The sequence below is a fragment of the Equus quagga genome, chromosome 6 (assembly GCF_021613505.1).
Source record: "Equus quagga isolate Etosha38 chromosome 6, UCLA_HA_Equagga_1.0, whole genome shotgun sequence".
Classification (NCBI taxonomy): Eukaryota; Metazoa; Chordata; class Mammalia; order Perissodactyla; family Equidae; genus Equus; species Equus quagga.
Window position 1 is genome coordinate 121656700 of NC_060272.1, and position 24982 is coordinate 121681681.

Genomic DNA, 24982 nt, shown 5'->3' on the forward strand with positions numbered 1-24982 from the left:
AATGGGGTATACCAAAAGCATCACAACCCCTCACCTATCATTTTCCGATTATTTGTTAGCCCTTGACACTATATACATGTTATCCACCTTCCCCTCTAGAATATAAGCCACGTGGAGGCAAAGACTTTCCCTGTCCTGATCGCCACTTTGACCCTAACACCCGTGCCAGAGCCTCTGGTTACTCAGTCATTATTTTTTGAGTGATTGAATGAATATGATCATTCCAAAGGAGAGACAGCCTGGAGTTCTTGAAAATCTCTCTGGCTGTCAAAGTGCGAGCGTTTGGAGGTAACGACTTAAGAAAATGGTTGCTATATGGTTGTTTAATAAAGCAGAGTACAGAACTCCACATTCAGAATGATCCGGATTTATAAAGTATTATAGATGATGCTGGAAAGAAAATCTGATTGGGTCCTAAGCCTGGGATTAATTCGTTACTTATGTGGTATAACTATACACTGTTGCATTTCCTGGATCTTTCTCACGTGTAGTAAATGAAGACAGTTCACGCGCTGGCGCTTTCAAGAAAGCGGTTGAGGCAGAAAGATGTTGACTAGAAGGACCACGGGTGTTGCCCTCAGATCGGGATTCATTCTGTCTTGGCACTTCGTAGCTGTGTGACCTTCAAATCCTGAGGCTTCTGTTTTCTTTCATGTGCTGTGTGGATAAGCTGCCTCCTTTGTCTTGCGTGGGGAGTTCACTGTCTCTAGCAAGTGCCTTTCTGGGATCTAGCGTATATTACCTGCCTGATAAATGGGTGCCGTTGTTGTGAGCGTGGACATGTTGGGCAGAGGGGTCCAGTGGTTAACATCATTTGGTAACAACAGAAGAAAAGATCTGTAAAAGGAGGATCCCTAAGGGAATACCATTTAGAATGTAATCTCAAATTTTCTGTTGGTTACATATTGCAATGATAACATTTTGGATGTATTAGGTTAGATGAGATATTAAAGCTAGTTTTACTTGTTTCTCATACTTTTTTATGTGGGCCGCTAGAAAATTTAAAATTACGTACGTGTCTCATGTCCTATTGCCATTGGACAGTGTCTTCTAAATGAGACTGCCACTGGTTGAGCCGCGTGTTTTGCAGTTAACCAGGCTTGGGCATGTACGTGATTCACCGTGAGTATGTTGAATGGCTCAGGCGAGAGGAGAATCAGCTTTTTGCCTTTGAGTAGTGCCCAACATGCAGTGTACTGATGGTGCATTTTTGAACAAAGTATGTCTCGGTGTGTGGAAGTGGGCGCCAGGTCCCTGCTCTTGGTGCCCTCACCAGGCCCGGGATGCTGAGCTCCGGAGGCTGTGCAGTTTGTAGCCTGAGGACCCAGCCATCCCCACGGCTGCAGCGTGTCTGATAGAATTGCAGTGGTCTGCCAAGCCGCCCAGGGGGTTACGACCACGGGGCAAGGGCACTGGATCAGGAGGTTTTGTCCTGGGCCTGTTTGGCCTCAGGCAAGTCCCTTGACCTGTGTGGGCCTCGGTCCCCTCTTCAGAATGAGGGGTTGAACTGCAATGTATTTCTGCCCCCTCTTCTCTGCACTACTCCTGGATTCTTCTCCAGCCACGGATCTAGAAACACACATCTGCCTGTCGCTGTAACTGCCAGCATCATCTTAGGAAAAATTCCTTGTCCGAAAGTGGTCTTCAAATGCTAGAGGGATTGTTCTAATCTCTCTGCCAGAAATCTTTGATAAAGAATCGGAATGAAATATGGCTCTTATTATTTAATAGATGGCAGAACTAAAACCTGTCCCTTTCTCCGCCCTCGGTGCCCAGCACAAGGGAAAGGACACCAACTGGGTATGTGAGCCATGCCGAGCATGCCTTAGAGGTTGTTAAGATTCAGAGTGACAAGGGCTCTGATTTTTATGATTGTTTTAAAAAACATTAGATTTCTATTCTAAAAATGAAGTATACCCTTGAAGGAGTCTGACAGGCTGGAAAGGTCTCTTACAAGAATGAGATCATTCTCTTCTGAAAATCATTTTTTTCTTTCATGCCACTTTCTGTCCTGTGAAAAGTTGAAAGCCTGGCCGAGGACAGGGGGATCCTGGGTGTGACTGACCTGGAGAGAGCGGGACAGCAGACAGGTGGGGAGGGCGCAGTTCCAGGTACTTCCGGGTGTGTGCAGTCAGTCCTGGCATCTGTTTCTCAGATGTGCAAGGAAATGCCTTGGTTTATATTTAAAGTGAAAATAACCTTCTTTCATTTATGATTAGAGCAGCTGTGGAAAGCAAAATGGATCTTGATCTAGAATTTGAACACCAAAAGCATGTGCCGCTTTTGTCACTGTCCCCTTCTCATTGCACAGTGACAGGTTTCTTGACTTCCCTCGCCCTGGGTCCTGGGCTCCATGTGCGGTGGTGTTCATAAACCAGAAATTAAAAATACAATTCCTATCAAGAACGTGCTGGAGGATCGTCCACAGTGAGTTTCTTCAGTGACGTACACCTCCTGCTGTAATGGGTTTAATTAATCTGTTTCTTCTGCCTTGGTGGACGTCCCCATTGTCACAAGGCATTTGGCAACTGATGTTGAAACGTGGTTAAGAATGGGACTTGTTCTACTTCTTGACAGTCATTCTACGGTCCATGTGAACTTGGGAAAGAATTTGTCTGCCCTTTCGTCTGTCCTATTCTTGTGGACTATTTATACTTGAAAAGGATCTCATAAGGGACACACTGCAAGATTCATAACTTGGGGTTTCTTCTCCTGTGGTACAAACCCTTGTGTGTGCAGGGTACACCTGGCACTCACAGTGTCACCTGTGGGGAAGTGAAGCAAGACGGTGAGTGGGGGAGAAAGAAAGACCTCATAAGGGAGTCAAAGTCGATTTCCCTCCCCAGCCTTAGCTTTGCCACGTGAAATGGAGCCAGCATTCTGAAAGCTGAGCTGCTCTCGGATCCAGTAAGGCCTTTTAGGTTGTTATTCTCTTGGGTTGTATACCTGGTTCCATCTCGTGCCTTCTGGTCTTCCATGCCTGACTATTTCCCGCCATCCAGGGAGCAGCTGGGAGAGCCGCCTGTCTCCTTATGTGCTGGGTGGTTGCTGTTACCTCCTCTCCCACTGGTGACTCTTCTTTCTGCAAAGGGCTCTGAGGAAGCACGTCCCTGCCTGTAGGATGGTGAGGGCCCCGGGGAAGCCTCACCCAATTCTGAGGCAAGACTTGGGAAAGTTAGAAGCAGGACATTGCAGTCACTTGGCTTCTGTTTTGTTTTTGCTTTTCAGCCTTGCAGCTGGAAGGTGTGACCGTCTCTCACATCAGATACCCACCCCATTCTTAGAGCCTGACCTTAGTGATGCAGTGCACAGTGGAGCGTACAAGTGATTTCTGATGAGAATTTTGCAGCAGGAGCAAGACGCCTGTTTTCCCACCAGCTGCTTTTTCACAGCATGAGGCACATTGTTGTCTACTCCTGTTTTCCTTCCTTGCACACACCCTGCATTGTTGAACCCAGTTACTGTCAGATACTTGTAGGGAGTCATTTGTCTGTGTGAGAGGACTGACTGTATGGCATTTCTTTCACCCCACACCAGTAACTGTCCATGTCGTGCAAGGCACACATGGGCAGGGGATTCCAGCCATTTCCACACGTGACCTTTCTCCTCTTCAATATCATTCCTGATGATTATCATTGAAAGGAATTCAATTCACCATATTTATTATGCATGTATTGAAAGGAACAACTAGATCTGTGACCTGATTGGGACGACGCCCACATTATATTAAGTTAAAGAAAATGATGTGGGGGCCGGCCCAGTGGCGTAGTGGTTAAGTTCGCATGCTCCGCGGTGGTGGCCCCAGGTTTGGATCCTGGATGTGGACCTACACACCACTCATCACGCCATGCTGTGGTGGCATCCCACATCTGAAACAGAGGAAGATTAGCAGAGATGTTAGCTCAGCAATAATCTTCCTCAAGCAAAAAGAGGAAGATTTGCAACAGATGGTAGCTCAGGGCCAACCTTCCTTACCAAGAGAAAAATAGTAGGGACTAGTAAGAGCTCTCAAACTGCTTCTGTCACTATCAGAAATATCTCAAGGTGAGGCTAGCTAACATCATCTGTAAGGACAAGAATAAGATTCTTACTTTTTAATAATTCCCTTTATCAGGAATTTTTTGTAGATAAAGGTTTTGTGTTATTTTTACAATGAGAAAAAATATGACCAAAAAATTAAGATAAAGAAAGCAGGTGTAGATCCTAATGCCAAGTGTTTTCTGCAAAATGCTGTTGACATGTTGGCCGGTTGTGCCTGAGGCCCGGGTTAGGTTCTGCTTGAGGAATGCAGTGGAGGAAGCCCCAGCTTGGAAGTGAGGACGTCCACAATGGCTTCCTGGCTCTGCCCCCAAATTCCTTTGTCGCTTAGTCTCTCATCTGCTAAATGAGGGATTGGATTGATTCCTAAGAGTTCTGATGTCTACCCTCTTGAGAGAAGTAGTTTCTCACCCGAACTCCCACATTTGACTTATAAGATGGAGATGTTATCACATCAAAGTCTATTGGAATGTAGCGGCTTGAGGTTTCTGCAGCCCTGTTTCATATTTAAACATGGGTGTAAATGGGGATGTTGCTAATACTTGACTCATTGAAGGGTGAAAGCGAGCCAGAGCCTGGAGTACGTGGCACTTGGTTGGTCAGTTTTACAAAAAGAGAAAAGCCTGTTTATCCAGGCTGGAACAGTCATTCCAATGTTCTTAATCCCATTGGAACTGCTTTGGGGTTAACTTAGCATTTCCCTTAGGATACATGTGACAGGGGCCGGCCCCACAGCCAAGTAATTAAATTCGTGCGCTTTGCTTCCGTGGCCCAGGGTTTCCCCCATTCGGATCCTGGGCGCAGACCTAGCACTGCTCATCGAGCCATGCTGAGGCAGCGTCCCAATGGCAGAGCCAGAAAGCCCTACAACTATAATGTACAACCATGTCCTGGGGGGCTTTGGGGAGAAGAAGATGAAGAAAAGAAAAGGAAGATTGGCAACAGATTTTAGCTCAGGTGCCAGTCTTTAATGAAAAAAAAAAAAAAAAGACACGTAAGCCCAAGGGTTGGGAAGCACAGGGACTGGGTTTTCATTCCTGCAGAGCACGGAGGACTTTTTCCTGTGTTACTCATGAGTTTAAGTTTAGAACAATATAATGGATGTAGAAAGTGGCCTATTCTGAAAACTTCGGGTGAGAAATTGCTGGGTGACTTGGCACTGGGTTAATTATAGCCTCTCTTTTGTGGGTTTGAAAATGTTTTATCAAAGAAACTGAACTAAGAGACTATAGAACGAAGTATGGCAGGGAGAGGAACAAGCCAAACAGGGCAGCAAAGAGACAGATTCCCAAATGTGGAGCAGGGCAAACGGCTGCTTTCTTCAATGGGTCAAAGGCATGAAAAAAGAAGACGGGGTGGAGGGGAGGAATTACTCTCAATTTAGAGACATGACCTGAAATTGTCAGTGCAACTGTTAGAAAAAGACATTTTTGAGGCCATCAGGGAAATTTGCATATGGCCTTAGTATTATGTGATGCTGGGGAATTGATGTTATTTCTATCAGATGTGATAATGACATTTCAGTGGAAAATAATGCACATATTTTGGTGGATCTGAGGTAGGGATAAAATGACGATGTTTGGTTTTGCAACCCTGGAAATCTAACAGATGAAGCAAGTTTGACAAAGTTTTGGAAATTGCTGAGTCTAGGTGATGGGTATATATGGCGTTCACTGTACAAGCCTCTACATCTGCGATGATTGAAAGTTTCCTATTGACTTCTGAAGTGCGTCACCTGCCCTCCTGAGCCCGCAGATGATTTGTCCCTACAGTCCAGTGTGGTTATCGCATTACAGCCGCCAGACCACAGACATTTTAATTCCCATTGGAAAGCATGTAGCCATCGACCCAGAGCCAGACAAGCTGAATACCATCTCGGAGCTGCTTTTCTTACTGTTGTCTTCAACTTGTTCAGAGCTGTTGATTCTGGAGTGAGGACCGACAGCTTGGCCTGGATGCAGTTGATTCACCAGCCCCCAGAGGATGGGAGATGGCTTTAAGAAAACCCAGAAACCTTTCACTTTGCTCTGTAGGACCACCAAGAGACCTCAGACCTTCTATGATGGAAGCTCCCCCTGTGCCAGAGGAGTGTGCCATATTCCAGCGGCTGACCCGTTCTGCCCCAAAACGAGAGAGGTGTGTAGACTTTGTGGAAGGTGCACCACAATAAATCATAAGGGCTTGGGGTGGCATCTAGAGTTAGATGAATTGGCTAAGCATGTGGTCTCTTTTCCCCCTCAAATTTGTTTCTCATGCAAGGTTTAATGAAGAGCTGTTTCCCTTTGCTAATAATGCCTCTGCTACTCTCAATCATTTGTAAGCTAACTCCCTCAAAGTTGCAACCTGCTTTTTTTATAAGTTTAGATTTTCCTGTCAGGATACTTTCTAAATAATTTGTTATATGATAGCATATTAGTCAAGAGTATCCAGTCTGGAACTAGATTACTTGGGGTTAAATGTCTACTCTTCAGCGTAATAGCTGTGTGTCATTGGACAAGTTACTTAATGCCTCTGGGCTTAAGTTTCCTCATTTGTAAAATGAAGGTGATGATAACATGTACCTTATAGGACTGAGAGAGAAAAGAGTTAATACTTACAAAATGCTTGGAACAGTTTCTGTCAGTTATGAGATAGCCAATGACTGGTTACTTCTTTTATGAATTAAATTACTATTGATAATCTGTAAATTGTCAGATTGGCATCATTTGCTTTGAGCTGAGTTCGGCCATTACTGTCCAGTCTCCCCTCCGGGATTATAGTAAAAGCTCCGACAGAGGGGCGGCCCTACAAAGGCCAGTGGTGGTGGAAGGGGTGGAAGCGCAGCCTCAGCTCTCAGAGGATGAAAATGGTACCACGACTCAGCGTCCGTCACTCGGTCCATAATGGTGCTTGTCTGATAATCCCAGATTATCAGTCAGGTGGGACCCAACAGATCAGAAGTATTGTCAGAGGAAAACTGCCTGGTCAAATGTGCTTTATAAATTAGCTTAGAGAATATAAATACCTAAACATGTTCATCATTCAGATAATCTTATCACCTGCCTATGGAAAGTAGGTTTAGTTTAGCTTTTCTGTTTAGCCTGCGTAATCCTGTGCCACTGGTTTCCTTCTAGTTCACAGCAGGGCACCTCACTCTGGTCTCCAACAAAAATCTGGAATCCAAAGCCAGGGGTTGTGGGGCCGTTTCAGATAGACCACTGTGTGTACCTTCTCTAACTTCTGTGAAAGTAAATGTTTTACTTGTTTGAAAAAAATGGCAGGTTCAGTTTGTGTGAATGTATGTATTTAGATGTATGTGTTTCTGGGTGGTTATCAACAGAACGCATCAGGATGTGCTGCTGGCCTTCCCCCTGAAACACTGATCTGTCCACGTAATAAATCTGCTCTCCAGGGGAAATTAGATGGATATAAAATTCTCGTCCATTTCAAAATGGGGGCAGCTTGGTAAGAAATGGACTAGGGAGAGAAAATGCATGTTAATATGAGATCTGAGATCTGGTCTCAGGCAGAAAATAGTGATCTATGTCACTAGGAGTAGAGGTGGCGGAGGGAGTGCTTGTGCTGTATGCTGAGCCTATGTAAATGTGAATTCCAGTAGTACAGTTTGACCTCCCTTGAGACCGAATGAATTCAGCTATTATTAGTCTAGCCAAGCCAAGGACCCCCATGTAAAAACTAAAGAGTGCTGGGGAAGGAGGTTTAAGAAAATATGAAAAGTAAGCCTCTAGAATATTCCTTTATTCTTCTGTACTGTAAAAGAGATTTTTAAATATTGTCCAAAAATGTGAAGAGTAGGTGGTGCAACCCACTTTCTCTGTCACCATTCACGTGATCCTTCATGTACTCATGAGGAAGGACTGTCAGTTGAATTGTCAGGTGGCAAGCAAGATGCACAGTGGTTGTACCGTACCTACCATTTGTGTTAAATATGTGTATATATAAAGAGATTAATATGGACATATTTGCATGTAAATACGTCTTTCTGGAAAGTTGACCAAAAAACTGGTAACAGTGGTTTCCCTTGGAGAGGTGAACGGGGTTGCCAGGACACAGGTGAAGGAAATACTTGTCACAGAATAATATCCTTTTGTACTGTTTATGTTGAGCTGTGTGCAAGTGTTACCTATTCCCAGAGCAGTGTCACTTCTAGTCACTTTAGGAGAGCATCTGAAACAAAGTCTGAAAATTCTGGTACATTAAGTATATTTAGCCTGGTGATATAATATTGCTAATATGCATTTGTGATGATGGCAATACATTCAAAAGTTCCATTATGATTACTCAAGACATGGAAGTGAAAGCATCTTAGCCTCAGACCCAGAGATGTCTCAGCCTGTGGTTTGTATTTCTGGTCCCTTGGGATGACATTAGCGGTTCTCATAGGGGTGCAAGGTACTGGTTCAGGTGGCACCGCCCCAGGGTCTGTCTGTGGCTGGTCCACATCCACAGCCTCCACCTGCTCCTCCTCCCCATCATGGTACCCACCTCCCAGGGTGATAGGCGGACTTAGGTGCCGCAGGCCAGTGGCACGCGGTAGTTGGGATCTTCCCTCACACATCTCTGGAAGCACTCGGAAGTGTGGCCGAGACATGCAGCTTCGTTATTCGGGATTTTTAAAGACATCTAGTGTCTTTAAAACATTCAGGGCTGAGCTGGTTGTATCTTAATTTTGAAAAAAAAATGGCGGGGGTCAGGGAAGGAAGGAGTGGTTTAGGCCCTTGAATGCATGACCTGTGCTCTTTGGGGAGAAGTTGTGACTAAGCATAATCTTATTTTCAGCATCTGTAGGATAAATCAGCCTGATGTAGCATCAGCTGTTCATTGTCTGTGACTTGTCTTGGTTCTAAATTTGGAGTTGCCAAGACACTTGTTAAAATTCTTTCTCCCAATGCCATGGCACAGTATGAGTTATTTTTAAGGAACTAGGTTAATTCGCTTATGTGGTTCAGACATGTGCAGGCGAGACTTTGGCCTAGATTGCAGCCTTCGATTGACTTTGAGTCACTCCTTTTTATATGTGTAGTATCCCAGGAACCTTTGCCAGTTATTTGGTAAACATTTTAGAAGCTGCCGGTGTTAATCGTTAGGAGACCAGTTTAGCATTTATATAGTGTTGACGCTGTGCCCGACACGGTTCTGTACTGTATATTCCTTAGCTTATTTAATTTTCACAATATCTCTGAGTTATACATTATCAGTCCCCTTTTACAGATGAGAAAACTAAGTCATACAAAAGTTAAGTGAATTTTCATCAGTGCTTGAGTAGGTTAACAGTTAAGTTTAAAAGACTAATTTTTTTTAATTAAAGAAGAGTGTTGAAGCACAGGCTAAGAAAAAATGAAATTAATAACCCGAAAGTTAGACGTGCAATATTAATCAGACACTGGAAAAAGTGATCAAACTTTTAAATAATTTTTCTAAAGCCCCTGTGTGGCCTTGCCACTAAAGGGATGCCAAGGTAAGTTTATCCCTGGAAAGAAAAAAATCAGTGCGGCCTCGTTCTGTTTTGACCATACGTCCCTGGAGAGGCAGCAGACAAAGGAGATTATGAAGAAATCACTTTCTAACCAAAGAAATGCTTTTACAAAAGTCTTCAGATTTTGTAAGGGCAATGAGCGTAATTTCTCAGGTGCTGGCAAGCAGTTCTCAGCGCGTCTCTCTGAGATGTGGGTGAGCAGCGGCCCCTGAGCTCAGCCTTGGAGGTGAAGAGCTCAGATCCAAGTTCACGTTCACAGCCCAGCTGAGTCTCTTCAAGCTGTTAAGAAGTCACTGAGATTCCAGTATGTCTACAAATGCCTGGGGGATAGAAAAAGCTTGCTGTTTGCTCTTGTAGCTGTGAGCTGTCTGCGAGGGGCTCGGGAACAGGGTTAGGTAAGTGGCTGAGCGTCTAGGAAGCACCCTTCTGTGATTTCCCAGGTTCTCTCTGAGGACCTGCAGCTCCTAGGCATTTACCATAAAAGACTTTAATTAAGAATTAACTTGTTAGACATCAGGGAAAAAATAAAATACTAAGCTCTACTTGTGTTTGTACGTTTTGAGTTTGTGGTTGTTTCTTTTCTAGGTCCTCTTAGAGAATGCTAAGAAGCTAGGACTCCGGTGCCACTCAAAAGGGACAATGGTCACAATTGAGGGACCTCGTTTTAGCTCCCGGGCAGAAAGCTTCATGTTCCGCGCCTGGGGGGCGGATGTTATCAACATGACCACAGTTCCAGAGGCGGTCCTTGCTAAGGAGGCTGGAATTTGCTATGCCAGCATCGCCTTGGCAACAGATTATGATTGCTGGAAGGAGAATGAGGAAGAGGTAGGTGGAATTCTTTTCTGGACGAGTATGGCCTGGGTTTCCAGGTGCCATGAGAGCCATTAAGAGAGTGTCTTAACTATTTGTCTCTCTCGCACTAGTTCCAGAAAGTGTCCTACCAGGTTGTAAAGTCAGCTTTTCATACATTGCCACATACTTTCTGTAGTTCCCACTGGAAGTTAAGAACAAAGATCTTCATAGGGAAGAAAAAGACACTGTTATCCAAGGGTCAACAGTGAACAGTACATTGTAGGCATGTTGGGGATCATATTGAGACTTGGGCCTTATTTTAAGGATAAAGGGTCTTTTGGTGATAATTTCCTTATGCTGTGCTGCTGTTTATTATGTTTGTTTTCAAAGGGAGAAACCTATTACGTCTTCCTGGTAAGAGGACTCTGTATTCATACCTGTCTGTTTAACTTACCCTGACTGGATACCATCCTTGGTGTAGGAACACGACAGCAAACAGACAAGTCCCTAAGGGGCTAATGCTTTGGTTTTGGGGAGGGGCGGGGGAAAGGTTATGCAAGCCAGTGTGAGAGCAGATTGCTTACTGCCTTGGCTTTCTGCTCAGCCTGGTGACGTTTGTCTCCTCCTCTGCAGAGCTAACGGTGCTTCCCTTTAGTTGGCCACAGGGAGTTTGGAAAGCATACAGTTAGAGCTACTTCAGTTAAAAGCAGAGAAACTGAACCCTGTGTAAGTGGAAAGGCGTGAAGGCAAATACTGTTAAATGCCACAAGGAAGGCAGAGTCCAAGATGGCATCATCTCAGCCAGCCATGTGTGTCACTGTGCTTCAAACCAGATGTGCAGCCTGGCGTGGGGGGAAGGTTTTTGTGTTGCCTAAACCCATCTTCATGTTGCCGTTGTTCCATTTACCTGGGACACTGGGCCCATTATTTACCACATTACTCTTCTCTAGGATGGAGCCGGGGCTTGGGGGTGACGGGTGTGAGTTGTTTAGTTGCAATTCTGACCTTGCAGGGTAACTAGGAGAGTTAAACCAAATGATATATGCTGAGCAACTGGAATAGTGCTGGCTCCTAGGAGGGTGGTCCTCTGATGGGAGCTAGGATGGAGTTGGGGGTGGGGAGACCAAAAACAAGTTTGTGAAGAAGGAAACTTTTGAGATTTGAGCTGAACCTTTTGATTAGATTAGATTAGATTTGAATGTGAGGAGGTTAGTAGAAAGGGTGTTTTGGGTGGAGCCCAAGAGCAGGAACAAAGAAGAGGAAAGAGAGGTCCGATTCTTTATGAAATATCAGTCACAGGAAAAGAGTAAATGTAGGGTAGATGTCTTGGATGCTTTATGACTGCATTCAATGACTCCACTTAAGACATGTGTTTACCTGTAGCTGGCAGGCACCCAAGTTGTCACTGCTTTGTGTTCCCACAGTAGTGGGCCCTTCCCTCTGCTATGGTGCTCATCATTTTTTTCTAAACACATTTTGGTGTTTGTGAGAAGTGTCTGGACCTTATACTCCAGGAAATAGAGAGAAAAGTACATTCATGGTGACCCTGAATCTTAGAGGTTTTCTAAGCATAGTGAAGTGCGACAAGTTCTATACCTCTCATTGTCCATTTTATAATCACAACTTGTTCCAGCTTTTCCTTGTGAGGCAATTTTAGTCATGTACAAAGTAGGCAATAGTATGAACTACCATGAATCCAGAATCCAGCGTCAACCATTATCACATCAACTTACAGTCAATTGTATTTCATCTACGCTCTCATCCATAATTTTATCCATTAACATGTCAGGAGATATCTAACATAACTGCATTATAGTTATCACATTCCAGCAATAATTCCTTAATATAGCCAAAGTTCAAGTTTCTAGTTATTGCAAATATCATAAATGATGTTATCCAAAAAGAAATCAGGTTTTTTGTCCCGTAGAGTTTCCCACAGTCTAAACTGCTGAAATCGTCTCCGTAGGGTAGGTTAGTAGGTTGTTCTGTCGTCTGTTGTTTTCTGTAAATTGGCAGCTGGATCTACAGGTTTGATCACACTCAGGTGTCATATGTAGTGATTTGTTTTTCCATCAGGAAGCACATTAAAATGAGTTGTTCATTTGGTTTTAGTTATTTTTGTTTTGTGATCTTAGCCATCCATTCATTGATTCATTGGGAGCTGTAACGTGAAAAATGATGATCCATTGATTCCATCATCTTTCTTTATTGGAAGACTTCTCTAAAGGGAAATGTGCTGATCTTCTGACTGGTTATCCAGTTTGGCAACAGTTTTAAGACTGGAATTCATTCTCTGGACATGGAGAGAACAGACACAGCTTTCCAGAGCATGCTCGCACATTATACATCTGAGGGAGTTCCTCAGACACCATATTGAAAACCAGCGGTGCTTTTTAGAAATATCATTGAGTTACTTCAAGACCTCCCCACTGGGACCAAAGACCATCTTGATAAATGCCCAGGTTGCAGGGCTCCAGATTGAAACTGGGGTAAACTGACCACGCAGGTCAGGTAGGAGCTCAGGAAAACATTCCATGAACAGCAGTGGAATTTTTAATTTCTGGCAACATCGTGTGCCATTGTTTCTCTAGGTTTCAGTGGACCGGATTTTAAAGACCCTGAAAGAAAATGCCAATAAAGCCACAAGTTTACTCCTCACTACCATACCCCAGATAGGGTCCATGGAATGGTCAGAGACTCTTCGTACTCTGAAGGTAAGTATCCTCAGTCATCTGCAAGCAGACGATCCATAGGCCCTCAGCTGCCTTTTCCTCTTATTTGCATTTCAACCTTGGTCCCTCTCCTCATGTATTTTCTACTAGCCGAGAGGTTTTCTACAAATTTTCATGTCATTTATAGTATACCATCCTAACCATTTGTGAAACTGAGTAGTCATATATTCTGCCTCGTAATGCAAGACCATTCGAAGGTGAGGTGGGGAGAGGTTTCTTATCTAGTCTGCCAGGTTGTTGACACTGTCCCATTCTGCAGTGTGTCTCTAAGTCTTCCGAAGATTCATAGTGCCTGCTCTGCCCGAACCTTACATTGCTGACAAAGCTGTTTTCTCTTTGGCAGATCCATGCAAAGTGTCGGCAGCCTTTAAAGCTGAGACACTGACATAGCAATACCAAAATGGTGCTGGGGACTGTCTGCTTATGGTTAATGTTGCATCACATGAAGACAGTAATTCATGATGAACGTCAGATGGTTGCATATTGGTAGCTTTTCAGCTCCAGTGTAGTCGTGTGCTGCATAATGACATTTTGATCAACAATGGACTGCATATGTGACCACAGTCCCATAAGATTAGTACCATATAGCCTGGGTGTGTGGTAGGCTGTACTATCTAGGTTTGTGTAAGTGCACTGTAGGTTGTTCACACAACGAAATCACTAACACCACAGTTCTCAGAACATAGCCCCATGGTTAAGCGAAGCATGACTGTATTAATTCCCAGACTATAATTTAAATCAACTGCCAAGCTCAGAGATGCATGATTTTTATTTGGACATTTTATAACTCTCTGATCAACCACATTAGATAAGGAGTTGCCTCACATTGGTCAGATATCACATTGACCTGGTATCCAGAGAGGGTAGCCAGCATATCCTGAGGTCTCCTAGAACACGCCTGTGCTCTTGGGTCTCATGGCAGTAGTTGAGAGAGGACTTGAAAGGTTGATGTAAGCTCTTCCTACACTGCTGAATTACCACTGAGGAGCCCTGCACTGAGAGTGACAGTTTTAGTGTGATGACATGATAGGGTAGTAAATGATTGACAGCTGATGGGCGTGGAGGCGCCATGATTTATAGTGTTTCCTGATTTACATGGTATAAATTCTCCAGCACAGCTGATTTCAAACTATCAGCATGAAGCCCCTGATAAGCTGGGAAGTGATACACACAGTCACTTCTTGCAAGCTGGTACAGGCAGGCTCACGCGCACCAGTGTAACTAGGGTGCCTCTCAGCCTTTAGGACTGCAAAGTCAGGGATACTGGAATTTGTAATCTGTCTTCCCTAGTAGACTTCAAGTCCCTAAGGAGCAGGAAACACGACTTTTGGTTTCAGCCTGTATACCGAGGAGATAAATGTTCATTAATGAATAAATGACAGCTCCTTCCTCCCATGAAGTGTACCATCATAACTGAAGTACAGGAAGCCCTTAGAATTATGAAGAAAAGGGAAACAGAATATAAATTCTAAGAATTGGAGAATGTCAGTTTGAACTAGCAACAGTTCCATTCAGATGCATAAAATGCAATAGAGCAGCCTGACTTCAGCTTGTCTACATGAGCACACTATAGATTGGCGGGAAGTGTGATTCATACTTTGTGTTCCTGGGGCTAATGTTACCTGCAAGATGTGGTGGGGGCTTTTTTTCCTTCATTTAAGTTTCCTGACTAACCCCTTTTTGACCCTAGAGTCTTGAACTTGAAGATAATTTCTCAAGCAATAAATTTCTTACTTCAGCTTCATTTTTAAGTAAAAATGCTTGGAAGGTAGAAATGAGTGTTCTCTTTTCCTTCTAGGAAGCTTCTGAAAGTGTGTGTAAAACTGTGTGGTTTTGGATGTCTGCGTTTTTAGAAAGTGTTAGTATGTGTAGCTTTCATCAGATTCTCCAAGTGGGATGTATGACCTAAAGAGAGAAAATGAAGAACTGCTGCTCTAGACACAGTTGAGAATCGTGGCCTCCATTCTATAGCGTGAAGGAACACCTAATCCCTTATTCTGGGGTCGTGTTTCCAGTCCTCCCAGCACTGAAATGTATATCATTCATTCACTCACTAATTCATTCCAGAAACGCTTAGTGAGCACCCACTGTAAGTCCAGCTGTGGTTTGCAAAGACACATGAGACTTGCAGTGATGAAGAAGACCCTACTCTTTTTGGACATACTACATATTAAAATTTCAGTGGACTTTTTTTCAGCAGGATAAGGTGAAAGATGGGGGTTGCATAAACGATAATCCAGGCCGAGGGTTGGCATATAAAATGTGTCCTGGTGGATGTGAAAGGGGATGGAGATAAGTGAGAATCACAACAGTCCTCTAGATAAGTGTGATGGACGTCACTTGACAGGAAAGGAGAGTGAGGGACCAAGAGTTCGGAGCGACGCCGGATGTCCCACATCTGGTTAGTGATTTTCAAACTTTGGTGAATGTGAGAATATTCTGGAGAGTGTGTTAAAAGTGTATGTCCCCTGAGACCTCACTCCATAAAATAAAAATCTGGTTTTTAACAAGCACTCCAGGTGATTATCATGCTCACACATCTGTAAACCCACTGCCTGTGGTAAGTGCTTGGCTGATCGTAATCTGTGCCTGCTTTCTTCCTTTCAGGATATGGCCCGGTTTTCTGTTTTATTACCAAAAGATTAAAACAGTTTGGTTGCCCAGAAGAGAAGAAGACTTTCTCATTCTACACATTTATGGAATTCCTGCCTAACTTTAAAAAACATGGAAAAGACATGCAGCTTTAATGCCCTTGCACGCTAAGGAGGAACATAGAAGACATTGCACGAGTCAGAGATGGCTTTTATCAGACATGGACTGCTTCAGAAAACAGAAGGAAAGCAGATGACCAGCAAGTGTCTGGAAAATTCTTACACTTTAGAAAAAAGACGAGAAGATATCATTCACCCTCCCCCATTAAATTTGTAACAATAAATGGTGGGAGGTGGCATCTAATTTCCTATGTTGGCAAGGAATAAGAAGAAGAAATGGGACTCTTAGGTCATTTATTGGTGTGACTGTAAATTGATACAATCTTTTTGGAGGGCACTTTGGTAAAATGTATCAAAAGGCTAAAAAAATACACCCTTTGTGCTGGTTACTCCTAGGAATTTATCTTTAAAACATTATTGGAGATACATACAAAGAATTAGGTATAAAGAAGTATGTCCAATAGAGTGTTAGTTATAATAACAAATATTCAAAACAATCTGAAAATCCAAAAATTGGAGGTAAATTATAATTTAACACTAGATTGTGAAATAGCCAACTAGAGGTCATGTTTTCACATAATATTTGATGTTCTAAAGAAGTGGTGACTCTATAATATGAAATGAAAAAACATATATAAGCACTTTACTGATTTTATTTTAAAATTCTGTACCTAAATGTACCAAAAGATTGGAAAGATATATGTAATCTTTTGTTACTGTATGTGGGAGAGGGATACTGGGAAATTTCAATTTTATTTATATTTTTCTGTCTCTTCACATTTTTATACAATGAATATAATCAAATAAAGTTTTTTTAAAAATAAAAATGGACTTAGAAAGATCCAGGTCTTGAAAACACACTGTTTCTGATAATGAAGCCAAATTTAAGATGGTAATACTAAGAGGAGTTCTGTTTGAGTTCCAACTTATTTTGTTACAAAAGAAGATCGCTAATGATTATATAGTCAGAATGATATTTGAGTTTGCAACAACTTGAGAAAAGCTGGGTGTTTAATACTGAGTCTTAAAGGTACACTATTTAAGGAACTATGTATATACATATAGTGTGCCAGATATTTCTTAAATTAATATTTGACTTTTTGAGAGGTGATGTCAGCATCGTGGCAGTGTGACTTGCTCCCTTTCTCCCCTCTAAGTTACAACTAAATGGACGTTCATTAACCAGCAGAGGATTCCCTACACAGCACAATAGGACGTCCGAGAGATCCACGCAGCTGTGCATCTGAAGGTGGGTGGACTGGATCCCTGGGAGGCAGTGGAACTAGGTGAGTGCACCCCTCTCCCGCCCCGGTATCAGCAAGCCAGGTTGTGGATGCTCACACTATGGCCATCATGACTGTAAGGGGAGGCAAGGGCAGCCAGGGCCATGCAAATGCTTTCAGAGTTGTAGCCAGGCCCGCAGGAGTGCCCATCATGCCGTGGTAGCCCCGCCAGTGGGAAGCCTCTACACCAAGTGGTGGCAGCTCAGCCCCCATGCAGGCACTCGCCCCTTGAGCACAGTGCAGGTGAGAAGTCACTCCACCCACTCAGAAGGTGCCCAGCCCATGGAGCACAGCAGCCCGTGGGACCAACCAAGTGGCGACCCAGCTGCCACACAGGCGCCTGCCCACTGAGCACAGTGCAAGTGAGAAAGCACCCCACCCATGGAGCACAGCAGACCGCAGGGCCCACCCAGTGGCAGCTGAGCCCCCACAAAGGCACCTGCCTGCTGAGTGCAGTGCATATGAGAAGGCATCCTACCCTCGGAGCACAGCAGGCTGTGAGACCCACTGAGTAGTGGCTCAGCCTCTGAGTAGGCACCTCTCCTGCCTAGCACAGCAGCTCAGCCCATCCCCAGCTGAGCACAGCAGCCCTGCCTGCACAAGAGTGACCTGCCCCCGGTTTGTGACCCACCTGCTCAGCATAGAGGACTGGCCCAGGTGAGCTCAGCCTACAGAACATCTGTGGCCAGCCTGTACAAACGTGGAGCAGCCCTACCAGCTCGACTTCCAGCAGATGGAGTGGAATCAGAAAACACAGGTCTTGCTCCCCTGCAGTGGTGGCAGGTGGAATTTGTGACCAGATAATACCACAGGTGCACTCGCAAAGGATGAATTCATTGAACGTCATGAGGAGCTACAATAATACTTCAGAGCAGAAAGAAAGTGACAAATCTCTAGAAACCAATCCTGAAGTCAGAGAAGTTTACAATCTAAGTGATAGAGAATTCAAAACAGTTGTCATAAAGAAATTCAATGAGTTACAAGAAAACTCAGAAAGTTCAATGAGCTCAGGAATAAAACTAATGAGCAGAAGTAATACTTCATTAAAGAGAGTGAAACTAAAAGAAAACCAAACAAGTTCTGGATATGAAGAAAACAATTGAGATAAGAAATAATCTAGAAAACATAAAGAATAGAGCTGATGATATAGAAGACAGGAAAAAGCTTCAGGTAGAGGAGGAAAGAGAACTAAGATTGAAAAGAAAATGAAGAAATTCTTTGAGAAATATCTGACTCAATTAAGAAAAGCAAGATAAGGATCATAAGTATTTCAGAGGGAGAAGGGAGGGAAAAAGGAGCAGAGAACTTCTTCAAAGAAATAACAGATGAGAACTTGCCAAACCTGGGCAAGTAACTGGACTTACAAGTGCATGAAGCCAATAGAACTCCTAATTAGATCAATGTTAATAGATCTTCTCCAAGGCATGTAATACTAAAACTGGCAAAAGTCAATGACAAAGAAGAAATATTACTGGCAGCAAGACAGAAGAAAATAACCTACAAAGGAACCCCTATCAGGCTTTTAGTGAATTTCTCAGCAGAAACCTTACAGGCTAGGAGAGAGTGGAATGATATATTCAAAATTCTGAAAGACAGAAGCTTTCAGCCAGGAATACTCTATCCAGTGAATGCATTCCTTCAGATATGGAGAAATAAAAGCTTTCTCAGATAAACAAAGCTGAGGGAGGTCATTGCCACTAGACCTCCCTTACAAGAAATGATGAATGAAGCCCTCCCACCTGTAACAGCAAGGCAAAGGTTTACAAAGCTATGAACAAGGAGATAAATAGGAAAAATCAGAAAATTTCATGTCTCTATCAGGACAGGTTAGCAAGCAAATGTAAAAGCTAAAGGGAAGTAAAGCATAAAAAGTAATTATAATCACTTCAGTTTAGTTGCAAATTCGCAACACACGAATAATTTGTGACAACAATAACTCAGAGAGGGAAGAGGAAAGCGATGGAAGCTGCTTAGGCTAGTGGAGATAAGAGGCTATCTGAAAATGGACTATCTCATCTATGAGATCTTTTAGGCAAACCTCATGGTAACCACTAAACAAAAAATCAGAGCAGAACTACAAATCATAAAGAAAAAAACCATCACAGAAAACCACCAAACTGTAATGGCAGTCAGAAATACAAGGGGGGAAAAACATGGAAACACAGAAGACCTGGAAAAAAAGAGACAAAATGGCAGTATTAAGCCCTCATATATCAATAATCACTCTAAATGTAAATGGATAGAATTCGCCAATCAAATACACAGAGTGGCTGGAGGGATTAAAAAACAAGACCCAACAATATGCTCCCTCCAGGATAGCATGAATCTATATAGAGAATACCCTAAAGAATCCACCACAAAGCTATTAGAAATCATCAACAACTACAGCAAAGTTTCAGGGTAGAAAATCTACAAAATCTACAAAAATCAGTTGCGTTTCTAAACACTAGTAGTGAACTAGCAGAAAGAGAAGTCAAGAATACAATCCCATTTACAATCACAACAAAAAGAATAAAATACCTAGGAATAAATTTAACCAAGGAGATGAAACACTTATACACTGAAAATTGTAAGAGATTATTGAAAGAAATCGAAGAAGACATACAGAAATGGAAAGATAGTCCATGTTCATGGATTGGAAGAATAAACATAGTTAGAATGTCCATATTACCTAAAACAATCTAGAGATTCAATGCAATCTCACTCAGAATCCCAGTGACATTCTTCATAGAAATAGAACGAAGAATACTAAAATTTACATGGAACAGAAGACCCCGAATAGCCAAAGCAATTCTGAGAAAAAAGAACAAAGCTGGAGGCAAGCCCTGACTTCAAAATATGCTACACAGCTATAGTAATCAAAACAGCATGGTACTAGCACAAAAACAGACACATAGATCAATGGAACAGAACTGAAAGCCTAGAACTAAACCCACTCATCTCTGGACAGCTAATCAACAAAGGAGCCAAGAACATACAATGGAAAAAGCAAAGTATCTTCAATAAATGGTATTGGGAAAACTGGACAGCCACATGCAAAAGAATGAAAGGAGATCATTATCTTATCCCATACACAAAAATTAACTCAAAATGGATTAAAGACTTGAATGTAAGACCTGAAGCCATTAAACTAATAGAAGAAAATATATGCAGTACCCTCTTTGACATTGGTCTTAGCAGCATCTCTGAATACCATGTCTACTCAGGCAAGGGAAACAAAAGAAAAAATTAATGGGACTACATCAGACTAAAAAGCTCCTGCAAGACAAAGAAAATCATGAACAAATGAAAAGATAACCCACCAACTGGGAGAAAATATTTGCAAATCATACATCTGACAAAGGGTTAATTTCCAAAATATATAAAGAACGTATACAACTCAACAACAAAAAGACAACCCCATCAAAAAATGGGCAAAGCATATGGACACACATTTTTCCAGAGAAGATTTGTAGATGGCCAACAGGCACATGAAAAGATGTTCAATGTAACTAATTATTAGGAAATGCAAATCGAAGCTACAGTGAGATATCACCTCATACCGGTTAGAATGGCTATTGTTAACAAGACAAAATAAGAAATGAGGGGGAGGATGTGGAGAAAAGAGAACTCTCCTACACTGCTGTTGGGAATGCAAACTGGTGCAGCCACTATGGAATACAGTATGGACATTTCTCAAAAAATTACAAATAGAAATACCATATGATCCAGCTATCACGCTACTGGGTATTTACCCAAATTTCATGAAATCAACAGTACGAAGAGACTTATGCACTCCTATGTTCATCACAGCATTATTCACAATTGCCAAGTCGTGGAAGCAATCCAAGTGCTCATTACCTGATGAATGGATAAAGAAGATGTGGTATGTATGTACAATGGAATACTACTCAGCCATTAAAAAAAGACAAAATGGTCCCATTTCCAACAACATGGGTAGACCTTGAGTATTATGTTAAGCAAAATAAGCCAAAACCCGCATGATTTCACTCATATGTAGGAGCTAAACAAATGGATGAAGAGAACAGATTAGTGGTTGCCAGTGGGGAAGGGGGTTGGAAGGTGGGCAAAAGAGGCACATATATATGGTGATGCATAAAAATTAGACTATTGGTGGTGAGCTCAATGCAGTCTATAGAGAAACTGATAAGTAATAATGTACACCTGAAGTTACAGAATGCTATAAATCATTATGACTTCTATTTAAAAAATTGAAAAAAATAAAGTTAAATAAAATAACTTCTTCCCAAGTGCTTCCCAAGTACATATGAATATAGCCATCTCCAGGTTAAAGTGGCTTCCATTATCACATACATCTTGTTGCCCTCAAATCTACTTCTCTTTTGCAAATGGTTTTCCTGAGCTCTAGTTCCGTACATCCAATTGCCTGTTAATATCTCTGACTGGATGCTCAGCAGACACCTCAGACTTGAAAGGTAAATGCATTATTCTCCAGCATGATCGCCCCATCCCTAGACCACTTTTTCCTGTGCTCCCTATCTTGATGAATGGCTCCACCACCTACCCAGTTGTCTGAGACAGCAACCTGGCAATTACCCTCTGCTCCTCCTTTCTCAACCCCCACAGTCAATTTGTCCTCAAGTCCTGTCAAATCTACCCCTTAGATATCTCCTAATTTTGTCTCCCAACTCTTGGCTTCCTAGTATCACTGCCTTAGTTCAGACTCCCATCTTCCCCTGCCTGAATTATTCACCAACTCTCTACCTGGTCTTCTTGTGTCCAGTATTAGCCACTCTATAACCAACCAGACCTCCATATGCTCTCAGATTCATCCTTCTACGTCACAAATATCACAGTGTTGCTTCTCTGCTTAAAAATGACTCTCCATTGATTTTTAGGATAGAATCTTAGTAGCTTTGTGCATGAGGCTCTTCATCAGAACACTGTCTTTACATTCAGCCTCTTCTCTCATCACCTCCTCTGCCTGACTCTTAATCCAGGCATAATTAGTTACTGTAAACCTGAGCCAACCTAGCCCTTTTCCTCCTTGCGGAATACTGTCTCCAGCCAGCTTTGCCTGGCTCCCTCCTTCTGATCCATTGGAGACTGCATTCCCCCCAGAAAGCCTTCCCTCACCCCTCCATTCTGTGCTCCCTAGTACTCTGCAGCCATCCATCTGTTTATTTACTCATCACATATTTATCCAGCAGTATGGCCCAGACAATGTGGATGCACTGTGAACAAGACAGTCAAGGTCCCTGTAGCCCAGAGGGCATATTTGTACCTAGTTACTTATTCTTCGTCTCTCTTTAGATTGAGCTCTTGAAAGGCACAAATTAATGTGTCCTACTCACTTTTGTATCTCCAGTACTCAGCACTGTCAGGGCAGACCGCAGTGGTGCCGGTCACTTCAGGGGAACCTCCAGCTGACAGTGGCAATGCCAGGTGGGATGCGCCTCCTGCCGGGTCATCGGGGTGGTGGCGAGCTCAGCCAGAGTGGTGGGGGCCTGGGATTCAGGCACAGCCCCTTGCTGGCCCAATGCCCCAGCTATAGCAGCAGCTGCCATAGTCCACGACGTGTCCAAGGCGGTGGAGCTCTGCCTTCTGTAGGGCCTCTACCTCAAGCCCATCACAAGGATACCATGAGCCCGGCCCTCCTGCCGCTGAAGTAGCTGGGAAGTCCATCTCCAACTGGGAGGTGATGGAAAGGCTGAAGGGCACGGTGCACAATCATCAGTTCTCCACCCTCCAGATTTCCAAGAACACTGTGGACTTCATCCACTTCAAGGGCGAGGTGGAGAAAAGACTCCAGTCAAGTCTTTCGTGACCTGCCTCCACAGCAAGACCATCCAGCTCTGCGGTGTCTACAACATCCTCAAGTTGCCGGGCCGCGGAATTCAAAATCTATTTCCCCACCTGCCATAATGAGAAGGATATGAAGGAAATGCTGCCGGGAGAGAGGCCAGGACGTGATTCCACCTGGAGGGGCTGCCCTGCACGTGGGTCACCTTGAAGGAGTCAGGTTCAGAGAAGCCTAATGAGGACATTCTGGTCAAGGTGTTTGAGAAGTTTAAGGAGATACACAAGGTGGACATCCCCATGCTGGACCCCTGTTGGGAGGAGATGAGAAGCCAGAACTTCCACACATTAAGTTTGGGGGACACTTGACCCTGAAGGCATATGTCCAGAACCGTAGGTACATGGGCTTTATCCAAGTCATGAGCACCTTGCGTGGGATGAAGCTCAGGTACAACGGCAAGGATGGCAAGGCTGTGGCCTCCAACTTCAATGTTTCTGTTGACTCAACTGCATACCTAAGTGATGCCTCAATGAAGAAACCACCGCGAAGAGAAGAAAAAAATCTCCGAGAGAAAGAGGCAGAGGAGAGGCAGAGAGCAGAGGAAAGGAAACAGAAAATGCTAGAAGAATTGGAGAGAGAAAAGAAAAAGAAAGGAGAAGCTTTGCAGGAGGGAATGAAAACACAGGGATGGTGAATTCTGTTGGAATCAGAAAAAACTCGAGGAGCTACAAGCAGAGGAGCCAAAAAGCTACAAGAAAAAAATAAAATTGGGAGAGTGGAAGCTGCTGCTGGCTCAGAGGATCCTGCAGCAGATCAGCTGTTTGCCGAGCTGCTGGGCAGAGCCGAGGACCCGGCCCCGGGAGCGGGAGCGGCTGGTCTTGACACTCAGCAGGAAGCAACCGCTTCCTGTTCTGGGCTTCGACCTGTGCATTTCTCTGAAACTCGGGGCCAGTGTCACAGCCCCCCTTTCTTTGACTGGTTACAACCATCATTGAACGAAATAAGTGTTAATACCAAGAAAGAACTATATACCAGAAAAAAAATTTAGGGAGAGTGTGCAAAAACAATTTTTTATCATTTTAGAGTGACTCTCAGTAACATAAACAAGAAACTACTCTTGGCTAGAAAGCGCTTACACTAAGGGACAGTCTAAACGAACCTGCGAGTGGTCATGCGCTGTTCACACCAGTCCTCGAGTTTCTTTCATGTATCTCAGGGCATGGTGGATCAGCACTATCCAGCAGAGATACAATGCAAGCCATACATGTAATTTTACACTTTTTAGTAGTCACATTTAAAAAAATAAAAATAAACAGGTCAAATTAATTTTAATAATATATTTATTTAACTAATATGTCCAAAATATTATTTGAACATATAATCAATATAAAATCTATTGAGATATAGATTCTATTTTTGGTACTGTCTTTGAAATCTGATGTTTATTTTACATTTACAGCACAACTCAAGTTGGAGCAGCCCCATTTCGGGTGCTCAGGAGCCACGTGTGGCTAGTGGCTGCTGTACTGGCCAGCACGTCTCTAAGGCAGAACAGTGGTTTCAGGAGGTACTTTTGCAGGAGGCCATTTTCCTCAGATGCAATCTTAGGCTGAATCCTATTCTGTAAATGGATCAGGGCAGAGCTGCTCATATTGGAGCAGAGGAGGGGTCTTGGAGCCCCATCGGATGCCCCCACTCTGCCCCTCCCACCACTTTCAGGCAAAATCCCAGCGCACAGCGTTTCCCACTCTTCGCCCATCTGCTATTGACTCTCACCTTTGAAAGAATTAGTCTTCCAAACAAACTGCGTTTAAGTAGTCATCAGTTTGTGTTCTCTTCTTTTTATTCCAGAGGTACATATAGTTGCTGCTCAAAACTTCTCATCAGAATAAAATAAATGAGAGACTACACTGAATTGCGGGTCGGGTAGGAGAGTGGTGGAAAGTTTGCATTGGCATTGGCCTGTGGTGGTAAATATTGACTTTCTATTAGGTTTTTTGAAAAAATGAAGGTATTTCTCCTGCCACCATCTTTAGGTGTGTAGGGCTTTTATTCCAATTAGGATTGGCAGATAAAATATACTGTATTTTAATTAGCTAAATATGAAAACTCTAGTCCCAACCCCCTGCTGCAGTGCAGTGGGCTAGTCGGGGAGAGGGGCCCTTGGTTTCTAATCAAGACCAGGTAAC

The 24982-nt window shown here is 43.2% G+C and overlaps 1 protein-coding gene and 1 pseudogene across 4 annotated transcripts in view; both read left to right on the forward strand.

Annotated features, from left to right (window-relative positions):
- The window catches only part of MTAP (methylthioadenosine phosphorylase), a 31705-nt gene extending 15117 nt beyond the window's left edge, over positions 1-16588 (forward strand). For 3 of the 4 annotated variants that reach the window (XM_046664194.1, XM_046664196.1, XM_046664193.1), the window contains 4 exons: positions 6072-6174; positions 10100-10339; positions 12898-13020; positions 15646-16588. In XM_046664194.1, the coding sequence (XP_046520150.1) occupies positions 6072-6174; positions 10100-10339; positions 12898-13020; positions 15646-15684 (505 nt within the window). In that variant the 3' untranslated portion in view covers positions 15685-16588. The remainder of the gene's footprint in view (positions 1-6071; positions 6175-10099; positions 10340-12897; positions 13021-15645) is intronic. The other variant, XM_046664195.1, reaches the window with a different exon arrangement.
- A 5843-nt stretch (positions 16589-22431) lies between these two features.
- Positions 22432-23841, forward strand: LOC124240807 (A-kinase anchor protein 17A-like; annotated as a pseudogene).
- Positions 23842-24982: the final 1141 nt, after the last annotated feature.